This window comes from Narcine bancroftii, chromosome 3, assembly GCF_036971445.1.
Source record: "Narcine bancroftii isolate sNarBan1 chromosome 3, sNarBan1.hap1, whole genome shotgun sequence".
NCBI classification, from domain to species: domain Eukaryota; kingdom Metazoa; phylum Chordata; class Chondrichthyes; order Torpediniformes; family Narcinidae; genus Narcine; species Narcine bancroftii.
In genome coordinates this window covers 352,980,243-352,994,937 of record NC_091471.1, presented here as the reverse complement: position 1 = coordinate 352,994,937, position 14,695 = coordinate 352,980,243, and the positions used below count along the sequence as shown (strand labels likewise).

At 38.8% G+C, this 14,695-nt stretch overlaps 1 protein-coding gene across 1 annotated transcript in view; it reads left to right on the top strand.

Moving 5' to 3' along the window:
* Window positions 1–10,993, top strand: part of LOC138756616 (sodium-coupled monocarboxylate transporter 1-like) — a 40,851-nt gene extending 29,858 nt beyond the window's left edge. The window contains exons 14-16 of the mRNA XM_069923029.1: window positions 3,849–3,952; window positions 9,423–9,517; window positions 10,824–10,993. Coding sequence (XP_069779130.1) covers window positions 3,849–3,952; window positions 9,423–9,517; window positions 10,824–10,898 — 274 coding nt within the window. The 3' untranslated portion in view covers window positions 10,899–10,993. The remainder of the gene's footprint in view (window positions 1–3,848; window positions 3,953–9,422; window positions 9,518–10,823) is intronic.
* Window positions 10,994–14,695: the final 3,702 nt, after the last annotated feature.

Genomic DNA, 14,695 nt, shown 5'->3' with positions numbered 1-14,695 from the left:
ATGTTTTGATAGGGTGATAATTTAAAAAAGGATTGGCAGAAGGATTCAAGGAAAATGGGGCACCAACTGGGTGGTTAGTGCAACACTATTACAGCACCGGTGATTTGGATCAGGGTTCGAATCCCACACTGTCTGTAAGGAGTTTGTATATTCTCCCCATGTGCGCATGGGATTTCCTCCCACTGTTCAAAATGTACCGGGTGGGGGGGGGGTGGTTTGTAGGTAAATTGGATGTAATTGGGGATCACAGGCTCGTGGGCCAAAAGAGCCTGTTACCGTGCTGTATGAATGTTTAAATTTAAATTTAATCTCACAAGTAGAACTGATCTTATTAAAAGGTCACAAAGGAATATGTTCATACAAAATGAAGTGGAAGTCTACATTTTTTCTCCCTTAAAAGTCTTGATGATAGCTTGGTTAAAGATTTCAGGACCATAATGGATAATTTTTGAATATATGGGGGAAAAATAAGTTAATGAAGTTGGACTAGAAAAGCCAGAATAATATAGCATCGTAGAAACTAAAAGAAGAGTAGGCATTTGAGCTGTTAATTCTGTTTTGCTATTCAAAGAGATCATAGGTGGTCTTCTACCTCAGCAACATTTTCCTGCTCTTACCCCATTTCCTTTAATTCCTCTCATTTCCAAAAATAGATCAATCCCTATTTCAACACAATCAATGAATGGGCCTTGTTGACAGTCTGACAGAAAGAATTCCAAATGTTCATGTCTTCTGAGGAAGACATTCCTCCTAACCTTGGTCTTGATGTTGAAATTATAACCCTTAGTTCCATACTCCTCAACCATGGAGAATGATTAGGAAATGAATGTGATCTATTTAGGCTATTGAAGATCCACTTTCAAAGTTTTTTGCCTGAATTTTTCTTCATTATTTTTTTCTTTGTTTTATACAGATTCACTACAGCCATACCTAATTACCCTTCTGTTAGTTATTTTAGAAAGATCGTCCATGTAATTTACCCCCTACTTTAACACGTGTTAATTACTTTGATCCTTAAAGAGGGTAAAGACCTGTGTGAACGTAAGAATTATAGACCAATTTCCCTAATCGCAATAGATGTGAAAATCTTATCAATGATTCTTACAAACTGTTTAGATACAGTAATTACATAATGATTAGGTGGGATTTATTAGGGGGTCGCAGCTCATCTGATAATATCAGACATCTTGTGAATATTATGTGGTTGGTGACTGATAAATAATCACCTACACCAGCTATTTCACTTGGATGCTGAAAAAGAATGTGATCAGGTGGAATGGGGATGTTTGTTTAAGATTCTTCATTTTTTTTTGGATTTGGACCCATCTTTTTAAAATGGATTAGATTGTTATATAATAACCCGAAGGCAGCAGTTTGAACTGGTAGTTACACTTCACCTTATTTCTCTCTTAAGAGGGGTATCCGACAGGTTTCCCCACTTTCCCCAATGTTGTTCTGTATTCAAGAGAATGAGAAATTTGTGGGGATACCTGTGGGAGGAAGGTTCATAAACTGATGCTTTATGCAGATGATATTTATTATTTATGTCAGACCCTGGTTGATCAGTGCCATGACTTTTGAATATTATAAAGTCTTATTCCAGATTCTCAGGTTATAATGTTAATAGGACAAAATCAGAAGCATTACTGTTGACTGTTTACCCTGCTTTTTACCCTGGCCAATTTCATTAGCCAAAGAAGGGTATACGATATTTGGGTATTAATTTTTCCCCCCCAACTGGAGGATTTTGTAAAGGTAAATTTTGATCCTTTATTGCAGAAAATTTCATGCGATGTAGATAGATGGTCATCATTGTACTTGTCAATGTCGGGAAAAATAAATGCCTTGAAGATGAATAGTATTTCCAAAGGTTCATTACCTGTTCCAATCATTACCAGATTAATATATTTTTAGCAATTTGATAAAATAATTAAGACTTGTATTTGGAATGGTAAATGCCCAACACTTGAAACATCATAAATTACAATTGCCAGTTGAATGGGGGAGGGGCTTAGGTTTGCCAAAGTTAATGTACTATTATTATGCCTTTACTCTTAAGCATTTAGCACAAGGATCTCCCTCCGGAGAGAGCGCCTCCTTGGTATCATATTGAGTGTTCTGCTCTTCCTCCTATCCCTCCATTACAACGTTTGTCTATCAAGTTACCTCTTGAGGCAAGATCTCACCCGATTATATCGCATATGCATTTGTTCTGGAATGAGTTAGATTATTTAAATTTAATTCCTATTTCATGTGTTTGGATGAATCCAAAGTTGTGTATTCATAGATCCCCCTTTTTTCTGGAGGAATTGGAAAGGAAAAAGGTATCATTAAATCAGGAGACCTTTATAATAGTGACAGTTTAAAATATTTTAATCAACGAATCCAACAGTATGATATCTCTAGGTCACAATTTTGGAGATATCTTCAACTACGTCATGTGTTACATACAACTTTTGGTTCTACACAGCAAACCCCCCCCCCCCCCGCCCCTGACAAGTTACTGTTTACTGTACTGGCTGCATATGGTAAAGGTCACAAGGCCTCATTTTATTATTCAGGCTTAACACAATCTCAGGGGTTAAAACTTCTGTTGGCTCTTAAAAGAGCATGGGGAATAGACCTGAGTGTGGTTTTTAAGACAGAAGAATGGAATAAAATTTGTAAAAATATCAAAATAATATCATGAGACCTGAGAGTGCGCCTCATTCAGTTTAAGATTCTGCACCATTTTTATTGGACTCCAGCAAGGTTGTATAGATTAGGGTTGAAAAATACCCCTGAATGCTGGCGCTGTGAGGCAGATAAAGGGAACTTTGTACATGTGCCTTGGTCTTGTCCCAGAATTCAAGAATTTTGGATTATGAAACATAAGATTATTGGTGAAGTTTCAGGTATTAACATTCCTTTTTGCCCCAGTCTCTTTGTCTTGAGATATACACTTGGGTTATTTGGGGATAAATATCATAATTGGATTCAGACAAATATAATGGTAGGAAATCAAATTATACTTATAGGTTGGAAGAATTTGAGGGACCATCGTTTCAGGAGTGGGCCTCAGAAATGACATTTGAATGCACGTCTTACAAACAGTCTGATAAATTTGACATCTGTACACAAAATTTGGGGACAAATATCTAGGTTTATGGCGATGGGGGAGGGTGGAATTGGTGGATGTTGTGGTGAAGCATATTAATGAACAGCAGTTTTTTTCAGTTATTAGAGGTCTAAATAGACACATATGGTTATTACACTGACTTTTTCACTGCCATGTTTGTTTCTATTTTATGGATGTTTATGTTTTGTAACTTAAGATTTACATAACTTTAACTAAAGGGTTTGGGGAAACTTCTTTTTTACAGAATTCAATAAAATATAAATCATAAAAAAAAAGAAAGATTGCCTATTTCATTTACCAAGAGCTTAAAGTGCCATGCAGTTTTAGTTGCAGAAAAAAAGATGTCTGGATCTTGAGCCCTGTTCTAACCAGAGGCCGAAATGTTGAAAACAATGTTGCTCTCCTACCCATGTGACAATAGCACAAAGGGGACCCAGGGTCATAATTAGATTAAAATCATCTAGACTTGCACTGTTAAGTACTCCATAATTTACCCCCTCCATAAATCTTCGTCCGCGAAGCCAAGCCAAAGAGAAAGAGAGAGAAATTGTACTTTCCCTTTAAGATCAGGGCTTCTATGTAGAGTGAAGACAAAATGATAAACTGCTAAATAAATATGACATGATATATTACATGTGTTTGATTAAAAAGTTGTTGATGAGATGATATTTAAAACTAATCATGAAATGCTCTTTCTAAATTACAGTTTTTTTCTCTTAATATATTTCAGACCCAACATAGCAGAACAATTCTACTCCTTGTCTTATCTCTACTACAGTCCACTTGCTTGCTTGAGCACCATTTTTGTCGGATTAGTAATTAGTTTGTTCACTGGTAGGTAAAATTAATATTTTATTAATATCGGGTTGGTTTCAAGAATCATAGCAATGGCTCACTTGGGTTCACAATGGTTTATCTGTTTTTTTTTAACAGCAACCCAATCTAACAATCAGTCATAGGATGTAGTTAAAGTTGTGAAGGAGGTGGGTTCCGGGGATGTTTTTGAAATTACCTCAGAATGTGACAAGTGTGAAACATGAAAGTCTGCAGACGCAGTGATTGTAGTAAAAACACATCTAAGTGCTGGAGAAACTCAGCTGGTCTTTCAGCATCCATAGGGGACAAAGATATATTGTTGACGTTTCGGGCCTGAGCCCTGCTTCAAGGAATAAGTAAAGAATAAGCAGAAGGAGCAAAAAGCAGGAAATCTCAGAATATAGACAATAGTGGCTGGGGGAGGAGTCCAGACCAACAAAGGGTGTTAATTAGATATGATAAGTGGGGAGGTGAGAAATCTGTGTGAAAGGAGACAGGATAGAGAGTCAGAGCTGGGGGAAGGTGACATGGGAAGAAGTGAGGGGGGGGCGGTGTGAAAGGAGACAGAGACAAGACAAAATAGTTGAGGTAAGGTTGGTGAAAAATGTCATGATTTGGTGTGGCACAATTAGAATAACGGTTAGTGCAGCGCTGTTACAGCGCCAGTGATTGGGGAGCGGGTTCAAATCCAGCGCTGTCTGTGACGAGTTTGTATGTTCTCCCCATGTCTGCGTGAGTTTCCTCCAGGAGCTTTGGTTTCCTTCCACTGTTCAAAACGTATTTGGGGTTGTAGATCAATTGGGTGTGAATTGCGCGGCATGAGCTCATGGGCCAAAATGGTTTGTTACCATGCTGTATGTCTAAATTTAAAATTTATCTAAATTCCTTTATTTTTTTCTGAGTTTGTTGATGACACTAAATTGAGTGGATCAGCAAATTGTGTGGAGGATGCTGAGAGTCTGAAGAGAGATATAGCAGATAGAGTACAATATTGGTAATCCACTTTGGAAGGGAAAATTGGAAAATCAGTTTATATTTAAACAGTGAAATATTGCAGCATGCTGTTGTGCAGAGGGACTTGTGCATAAATCACAAAAAGTTGGTTTGCAGGTTCAACAGATAATCAAGAAGGCAAATAGGATGTTGGCCTTCACTACTAGAGGGAATGAATTTAAGAGCAGAGAGATTCTACTGCCATTTCACAGAGTACTGGTCAGGCCGCACCTGGAGTACTGCGTGCAGTTCTGGTCTCCCTACGAGAGAAAGGATAGAGTGGCTTTGGAAGTGATGTAGAGTAGGTTCACCAGATTGATTCTGGAGATGAAAGGTTTAGCCTATGAGGAGAGTCTGAGACCGTACTCACTGTAATTCAGATAATTAAGTGTGAATTTTATAGAAATTATGAAAGACATATCATAGGTAAGTTGTTTCCATTGGTGGTGGAAACTAGAACTAGGGGACATAGTCTCAGGATTCAGGGTAGTAGATTTAGGACAGAAATGAGGAGGGTGTGAATCTGTGGAATTTGCTGCCCATTGAAGGAGTGGAAACGACCTCAGTAAATATATTTAAGACAAGGTTGGACATAATAAATGAGGGAAGGCTTTTTCCATTGAGGGTTGGTGAAATACAAACCAGAGGACATAGGTTAAGGGTGAAAGGGGTAAAGTGCAGGGGGAGCATAAAGAGGAACTTCTTCACACAGAAAGTGGTGGGCGTGTTGATCAAGCTGCCAGCTGAAGTGATGAATGCGGGCTCAATTTTAACATTTAAGACAAATTTGGGAAGGTACATGGATGGGAGGGGTTTGGAAGGCTATGGACTGGGTGTAGGTCATTGGTACTAGACTGAAAAATGGATCAGCACAAATAATAAGGGGCAAATGGCCTGTTTCTGTGCTGTAATTTTCTATGATTCTAAAGCATGAAAATATTGTCAACTGCAATCAGGTCAGGCACCATCTGTGGAATTTTGTGTTTTTAAATTGAAGATCCTTTGTCAGAATTGGATCAATAAGTTGGTTTTGAGTTGCTAAGAGGTTGGGGAAGGATCATTAGGATGAGGGGAATATCTGGTGATCTAGTAGGGCTGCAAACAAGGTCAGAGAAATTGGGCCATTCAGCGGATCCTTTCTCTTCCTTAGGCACGGAATATCCTACAACTCTGCATTTTGCTCCTATTTTTTCATTCCTTTGTTTTTGTTCTTGGTCTCATCCCCCAATTAATCCATTATTTCCAAAGGATCTTTACCATTAACCAGGGATGGTCAAACTTGTTTAACACAAGAGCCACATACGATAAACTTCAGATGTTTGAGAGCCACAAGACATGAAAAAAATATTACATACTCTTTTTACTCTTATAAAATTATATATTTGTTCCAAATAAATCATATAAATATCAAGAGATACATGTATATAATATTTATTCATATATGTAGTTTTTAAACTGCTAATTTGTATTAGTTTCAATAATCAAAAAATGCACATATCGTGTACATGTGTAATAGTCAAATTTTGTGGACCAATTTTTAGGCCCTTAGGGGGTTGACTATTGCACACATGTGTAGAGTATACATACCAAATATTTTAATCGCCCACTAACTCTACCATTGTGAGCACTGGCTCATATGATTCCTGTGTCAACCAACATGCTTCTGTGAGCCACACATTATATATATCAAAGAGCCACATGTGGCTCGTGAGCCGCTGTCTGGCCAACTCTGCCATAAACCCTGCTCTTTGTGTTGCTAATATTTTTGCTCTTTCCCTCCCTCCCCAACCTTCTCTGCACCTTAAAGACGACTTTTCTCTCTTGAGTTTTGATGACGTGTCTTCCACCTAAAAAAAAAACTTTCAACTTTCCAGGCCCAAAACTTTGGTTTACCTTCACTCCTTGTGGATGCTGAGTGACCTGCTGAGTTTCTCCAGCACATTCAAAAGGTTTGCTTCCAGATGGTGTATTGCCATGATTATTCCAGCATTTTCTGTTGTTAATTTTAAAGATCTATGGTATATTTTATTTGTTATGTTAAAAATGAGAGTAGCCTTGGGATTCTGTATGTATTTCCTATCTGGGAATTATTGCATCAACAATCTTTTTAATATTTAAAAAAAATTATCCATGTGATTAAAGTCAATGCTTAATTAGATTTAAAATGACAATGATTACATAGTATTATCCCCTCCAACTACAAAAGTTATAATGATTAAAAAGATACAGTATATAGTTATATAAACAAATTATATAAGGAAAATCTCTTGGTGCCTGCCCCATTGACCACCGCCAGTGGGCTGGTATCGCCTCAAACCGTGCATCTTGGGGCCTCACAGTTCGGTGGCCAGCAACCTCCTTTGAAGAAGACCGCAGAGCCCACCTCACTGACAAAAGACAAAGGAGGAAAACCCCAACCAACAAATTTTCCCCTGCAACCGCTGCAACCGTGTCTGCCTGTCCCGCATCGGACTTGTCAGCCACAATCGAGCCTGCAGCTGACGTGGACTTTTACCCCCTCCATAAACCTTCGTCCGCGAAGCCAAGCCAAAGAAAGATAAGGAAAAAGAAAGAAAAATATAAAGAGAAAGTGATATTAATCTGAATTGTGCCAAGGATTAGCTCACACACTGGGATCTTACAATATTTATATTAAATGACTTTAGGGAAGAAGATTATTACAGGTGTTAAGAGGCTGGAAATACATTTTTACATATTTATCCCAACATTTGCATATACAGGCTCCAAATTTGTATGAAAGTTGAATATTTATTTCCTCAAATTATATGTAAGTTTCTCCAGGGGTATGCAACTTTGAATTTCCCAGTGCCATCTTTCCATACCCAAATGTACACCTGATTTCCAAGTCACTGTAATACACTTCCTTGCCACCCCTAAAGCTATTTTAATAAATTTAACTTGATAAAATGATCATTTTAATTTAGGTCTTATTCCTTCTATATTCCCCAACAAAAATATATTTAGATTTTGTGGAATAACAATACCAATTTTCAACAATCTTCAATCAGTTCTGAGCTCTTGGTGCTACTTGGTCTACTCACCAGCTGGTGGCAGCACAGCACCATACTAACTGGAGTACAGCATCTATTACAAATAAAAATACCTGCATTTATGTGGCTTCAAATCAACCCAAAGTACTTTTATGCCAATTACACGTTTTGGAAATGGAGTTACTTTAGTATTGCAGGAAAATATAATAATTGGTGCATCATTGCAGCATCGAAGGCTAGATAACATTGGTCAATGAAGATTTTTCTTCCTGAACACTTTTGGGTGTATTTTATAGATTCTGGGAAGCTGATCGTGAAAATCACCTTAAAGTTTTCCCAACAAGCTCCTTTTTTTTTAATATAACCTATTTTTATGATGTTCTGTCATATTTTTAACATGATTCAAGCAGACAAAATCATGAACTGCAACATGTCATTGAAAATTCATTTTCTGCATTCGCACTCGGATGCCTTCCCTGTTGATCTGGGTGCAGTCAGTGACGAACACGGTGAAAGGCTTCACCAGAACATGGCGACCATGGAAAAGCAGTATCAGGGCAACTGAACACTGACACCAGAGACATCAGATGCTGAGCACAAACGAAAACTAGCAGCAAAACAATTTTAGGTCAGTTGAACTAATGCAAAGTGTCAGCATCATTATGTGATTAAACATGCCAAATTCAATAAAAGTTAATTTAATGTTTATCTAACTTCCTACACGATACAACAAATCTAAAATGATCTTTGTGTTCAGCTTGAATCTTGACACAAAAGATTAGGGCAATGCTGTTACAGCACCAGTGGCAAGGACCAAAGTTCGAATCCAGCACTGTCTGTAAGGAGTTTGTACGTTCTCCCCGTGTCCGCGTGGGTTTCCTCCGGGGGCTCCGATTTCCTCCCACTGTTCAGGTTGTAGGTCAATTGGATGTAATTGGGTGTCACAGGCTCATAGGACGAAAGGGCCTTTTACTGTGCTGCACATCTATATTTTTTTAAAAATTAAAATTTTGATATTTCGTGTCTTCAATGTAGTACAATGAGCAGATCGTTAAAATGGCTGCGAAGATTGTTGTGGGTCTCCCTTTCCTCTATTGTCTACATTAGCTGGGAGCTTTTCTTAAATAGGGCTCAAAGAATTATCAAGGAATCCCTGCCATCCATCACGCAGTACTTTTGGTGCTCTACCATCAGGGGTGAGGTACAGGAGCCTCAGGACTGCCAGGCTGGGAAAGAGCTTCTTCCCACAGTCTCTGAGATTAATGAACAGTACCCTGTAATCTTGGGTCTTTTATAAATGAATATGGAGTCAATGTTTAGACATTTATTTTTAGTATATTTTTATGTATGTGATTATTATGTGCTACATGGGAAATGTGTTTGTGCACTGTGGTCCATGACTGCTTTGTCTAGTTGTTTATGTGCAGTCAGATGATGAACTTGAATCCGATACTGGATTATTCACTCTAATGTCTTGTTTACAGGTGGAAATGAGAAAGTGGATCCTTTGCTAATTTCTCCTTTTCGACACACCATTCATAAATTCATATTCAGGATTAAACAAGCTCTCCCAGAAATTGTAAGATAATTATATACCTTTAATAAATATAATTATAGAGTTTGGTATAATACTGTTTTTGGTGGGCAATAATTTGATTTGTTTGAAGTGAACTAATGGATCAAATTCTGCCACGGCAGCTGAAGATTTAAATTTAAGTTTAAATAAACTTGGAAATTAGTGAAAAAAAATGTAATATAGTTCAGGAGAACAAGAAGTTACCAGTTGTCATAAAAAGACACCTGGTTTATTAATGTCATTTTTGGAAGTGTGTCCGTCACTGTTAACCAGCCAAGCTTATTAACAGCTCTTACCTGTCCTCTGAAGAGTTGTAGGAAGATGTTTTTCTGATTAGAAGTCCATGATTGTGGTAAACCATCGGGATTGGTGCTGGAATCCTTGCAGTCATTGATATAGAGTAAAAGTCCAAAAATACAGATGCCAGAAATCCAAAGCACCTGAGAATCCAGACTTTCTAAATTTGGCGTGGGGGAGTGGTAGGGGCAGGATGTATGTGCATATGTGCACGCGCATGTGTGATCCTGATTCTGAGGTAATCTTACCACAGAGAAACTTTTATATATTGTATTTATCTTTTACAATGTTAATTTTTTAAACATAATTTCAAGCATTACATTCTCTTTGTAGTGAAAAAAAATTTGTTTACATTTTTGACTTTATATTTCTTTAAAACTGCTCATTTTGATAAATGAAGCTTGCTGTGTTTGCTAATGTACAATCTATCAACATTTACCTGTTCTTGTCTTCATTACTTCCTAAATTTCAATTTTAAAAATACTAAGATAATATGGAGAATCCGTAAAATTCAAAAATCTGGACTAACCCAATCCCTGAGCTGTCTGGATTTTAGGACTTGGATGTGAATGCAATAGGCATGATTAGCAGATTTATGAATGACATAAAATTTGATGTTGTACAAAGCAAGGAAAGTCATCTAAGCTTCTAGCAAGATAGCAATGGAAAAGTTGGGTACACCATTAGCACATGGGATTTAATCCAGACAAATGGAAGGGGTTGGTTTTGGGAAGTCAGAGTGGGGTAGGATATATTCAGTAAATGGTAGACCACTAAGCAGAGAAAGCTAGGAATATTACCAGCAAAGTAACGGACACTTCTAGTGCATGCTACATCGGCTAGTGTGGATTTTCTGATCCATCCTCTTCACAGATGGGTGCAGAGAAAATTGTGGTTAGTTTGAAATGTTATGTATAAATTTGCAATAAATCTGATCACAAAATATTTCATGAGGAAATTAATTGTTGAATTAGTCAAGTTTGATGGTCCCATATTCTTTTCATTTTTCTAGAATAACAAATCACAAAGCCACTACCCAGTTTTCAAGGACAATCCAGCAACTTGTGACAAAGTCACACAGTTTTAAATCCTTCGAAGTGGACCGGGATGGAAGATTATTTGTGGATGATTAGCAATGAACTTTTCAATGAATCACCACTGTATTTCTACAATATGGATGAATAAAGGACCCAGATTTCAGAAAACTTGTTGTTATTTCTTTCATTGTTATGTAAATAAGTACGTTTTACCTTCTCCTATTGCCAAACCATGGCCTCGAAATTCAAATGCAAAATGCTGTGATATTGTGATTTCTCTTCCAAACATTTCTCCTCTCTGCTCCATTCCTCCTCAATGCTATTGTTGAAACTCCCCATCAATCTCACACCATCTTCCTCAATGGGCCTAGGTCATGACTCCTGTCCATCTGAGCTACATCTGATCAGTTCTAACCCCATCCCTTCTCTCCCAGTCTAAGGCCTCGATATTTTCTCCCTCACCTCCCCACATCGAGGTTGATAACCTCAAGTGTGAGGTGCTGCATTTTGGAAGGACAAGCCAAAAAAGGACATACACGGTAAATGGTAGGGCATTGAGGAATGCAGTAGAACAGAGGGGTCTGGGAATACAGAGGCATGATTCCTTGAAATTGGTGTCACGGGTAGATAGGGTTGTAAAGAGAGTTTTTGGCATATTGGCCTTCATAAATCAAAGTATTGAGTATAGGAGATGGGATGTTATGATAAAGTTGTATAAGACATTGGTGAGGTCAAATTTGGAGTATTGTGTGCAGTTATGGTCACCTAACTACAGGAAAGATGTCAATAAAATTGAAAGAGTACAGAAAAAAAAACTAGGACGTTGCCTAAACTTCAGGAACTAAGTTACAGGAAAAGATTAAACAGGTTAGGACTTTTTCCCCTTGGAGCATAGAGGAAGGAATGAGGGGAGATTTGATAGAGGTATTTAAAATTATGAGGGGGATAGACAGAGTAAATGCAAGTTGGCTTTTTCCACTGAGGGTAGGTGAACTACAAACCAGAGGACATGGGTTAAAGTTGAGAGGGGAAAAGTTTAGGGGGATCATTAGGGGAACTTCACACAGAGAGAGGTGGGAGTGTGGAACAAGCTGCCTGCTGAAATGATGAATGTGGGCTCAATTTTAACATTCAAGAAGAATTTGGATGGGTACATGAATGGGAGGGGTATGGAAGGATAAGGACTGGGTACAGGTCAATGGGACTAAACAGAAATAGTTCAGCACAGGCTAGAAGGGCCGAAGTGCCTGTTTCTGTGATGTAATGTTTTATGGTTCTATCTCTAGACAGTCATCAACTCACCATCCCCAGGGCACCACTTCCAATCAGCTATCACTGCCCCCATGTTTCTCCCTACTGTTGTGCATGTGATGTCCTGTCAGTCATCATCCCCCAACCCCCAATCCCCATGGAGGCCCCACACTCAACATTAATTTGTATCGTACATAATGATCCCACAGCACATTTTGGAGCATGTGTCTATCTCCAGATAGTAAAAATACAGAAATGCTGGAGGAACTCAGCAGGTCTCATAGCTTTCTTAGGAGGTAAAGATATATAACCTCTGTGAAGCACTCATTGCCAATGGTGAGGACAAGGAGAATCCTGTCCTTGTTGAGCATGGGGGCGGAATGGGCCAGGACAGATGTACGAGTAATGGAGGATATGCGGGTGAGGGCCAAATTGATTGTGGAAGAGAGGAAGCCATGTGGTTTGAAGGAGAATGACATCCCCAATACCTGACCCCAACCACAACGACAGGATTCCTCTTGTTCTCACCTACAACTCCATCAGCCTCCACATACAACGTATCATCCTCCACCATTTCCACCACTTTCTATGTGATCCCACCACCAGACACATATTCCCCTCTCCGCCTTCTGCAGGGACTGCTCCCTCTGTGACTTCCTCACCCACCTCTCCTTCCCTACCAATTGACCCTTTGGCACCTACATCTGTGACTACCGGAGATGCTCCACTTACGCCCACACCTCCTCCCTCACCACCATTTGGGAAGCAACACTTCACTTGTGAATCTGCAGGGGTCACCTACTGCATCCGGTGCTCCCATTGTGATCTCTACATTGGAGAGATTGGTCACAGACCACTTCATTGTCCACCTTGGCATTAGTGGGGATATCTCAGTGGCCACCCATTTCTATTCCCCTTCCCATTACTTTGCTGACATGTCTGTCCATGGTCTCATGCACTGCTGGACTGAGACCACTTACAAATTGGAGGAACAATGGCGGGGGGGGGGGGGAAGATGGTAGTTACACCACATGTATAATATTTTTAAAGTCTTTATTGAAGAAATGTATTCATGTTGTGCTTTAAATTTTAAAATAAAATATTCAAAAAAATTGGAGGAACAACACCTCATATGCTATCTGGTGAACATTGACTGCTCTGGTTTCTGCTTGGCAGCCTCCCCCATCATCTTTCCCCATGTTTCCTTTCCTTCAGCTCTGCCTCAGTCTCTCTCTCTCTCCTTGTCTCCTTTCACAGAGCCAAAATCAATATTCATCTTTCCTTGCTCCTGTCCTCTCATTGTATCCAATTAACACCATTTGTCTGTTGGTCTGGTCTCTTTCCCTCTCCCATTCTTCCCTCTTTTCCCCCAGCCTTTAACACAGACGCCTACCTCTTTTTTAAAAAACTCTTACCTGGAGGAAGGTCTCAGGGCCAAAACATCAGTAATATATATGCTCCTCCTATGGACGCTGCAAGACAAACTGAGTTCCTCAAGCACCTATGTGCTTTGTCTGTATGCGTGTTATGTCTGGATGTGTGTTTGCATGTTTTTTGCACTGAGGACTAGAGAAAGCTGTTTTGTTGGGTTGCACTTGTTCAATCGAATAATAATATACTCAAACTTGAACTTTTTTTTCATATTGAAGGAGATAACTTCAGATTTTTTGATGGTATATTGCATCTGTCATACATTTGCTTACTCATTCAATGTCTAAATCATCTTGAAAGCACATTGGATCCTGCTCACTGCTCGCAACTCCATTCACTTTTGTGCTATGGGTAAAATTAGAAATATTGCATAATTTTCCACTTGCCAATTATTACTGTACGTTGTGACAAGCAGGGTCCCTCCCCACTGGCCACTCTGAGGAAGTTCCATTTATCCCTACTCTCTTTTCATTGAAGCAAATCATGGGAAAATCTTAAATTAACACAACAACTGCAGGTGCTGGCCTTTCTTTTGAATATTTTATTTTTGATTTTCGAAGAGTCAAACAAATCCAAACAAACAGCGCAATCTCTTTCAACACCCCTGCCCTCTCCCCTCCCTCCCATACCCTAATACAACAAAGATTATGTAAATTAAACAAATACAAAGAACCAAATATCAGTAAAGTCACAAACCCTTAAGGGAACTTAAGAAAAACCCAAAGAAACCTAAAATAAAAAAGATAAGGAACAAAATACAAGAGCACGTCATCTGTGCCACGACCCACTTCATTAATCTCAATCATTTCACTACTGGCATGGATTGTTGCATTTCCTTTATTCAGAAGGAGTAGAATTATATCTGTGTACCAATGTGTTGCAGATAGCATTGACACACCCTAACAAATGTGCCTTATTTCCTCCTTAAATTGTATGTGATTTTCTACAGGGGAAATACAACTCTGTATTCCATTGTGTAAAATTTAGTTGGGATTCAGACTTCCACATGACTGCTATACTGACAAGACAACCTTCACAAACTGAATTTGGTATCTGGACAGTTTAAAACTCATATCTATAATGTTTCCTCCAGGTCCTCCCAGAAGGATCTCATATGTTAGCCTTCTCATTCCTGGAATAATTCTGGTAAACCTCCTCTGTACCC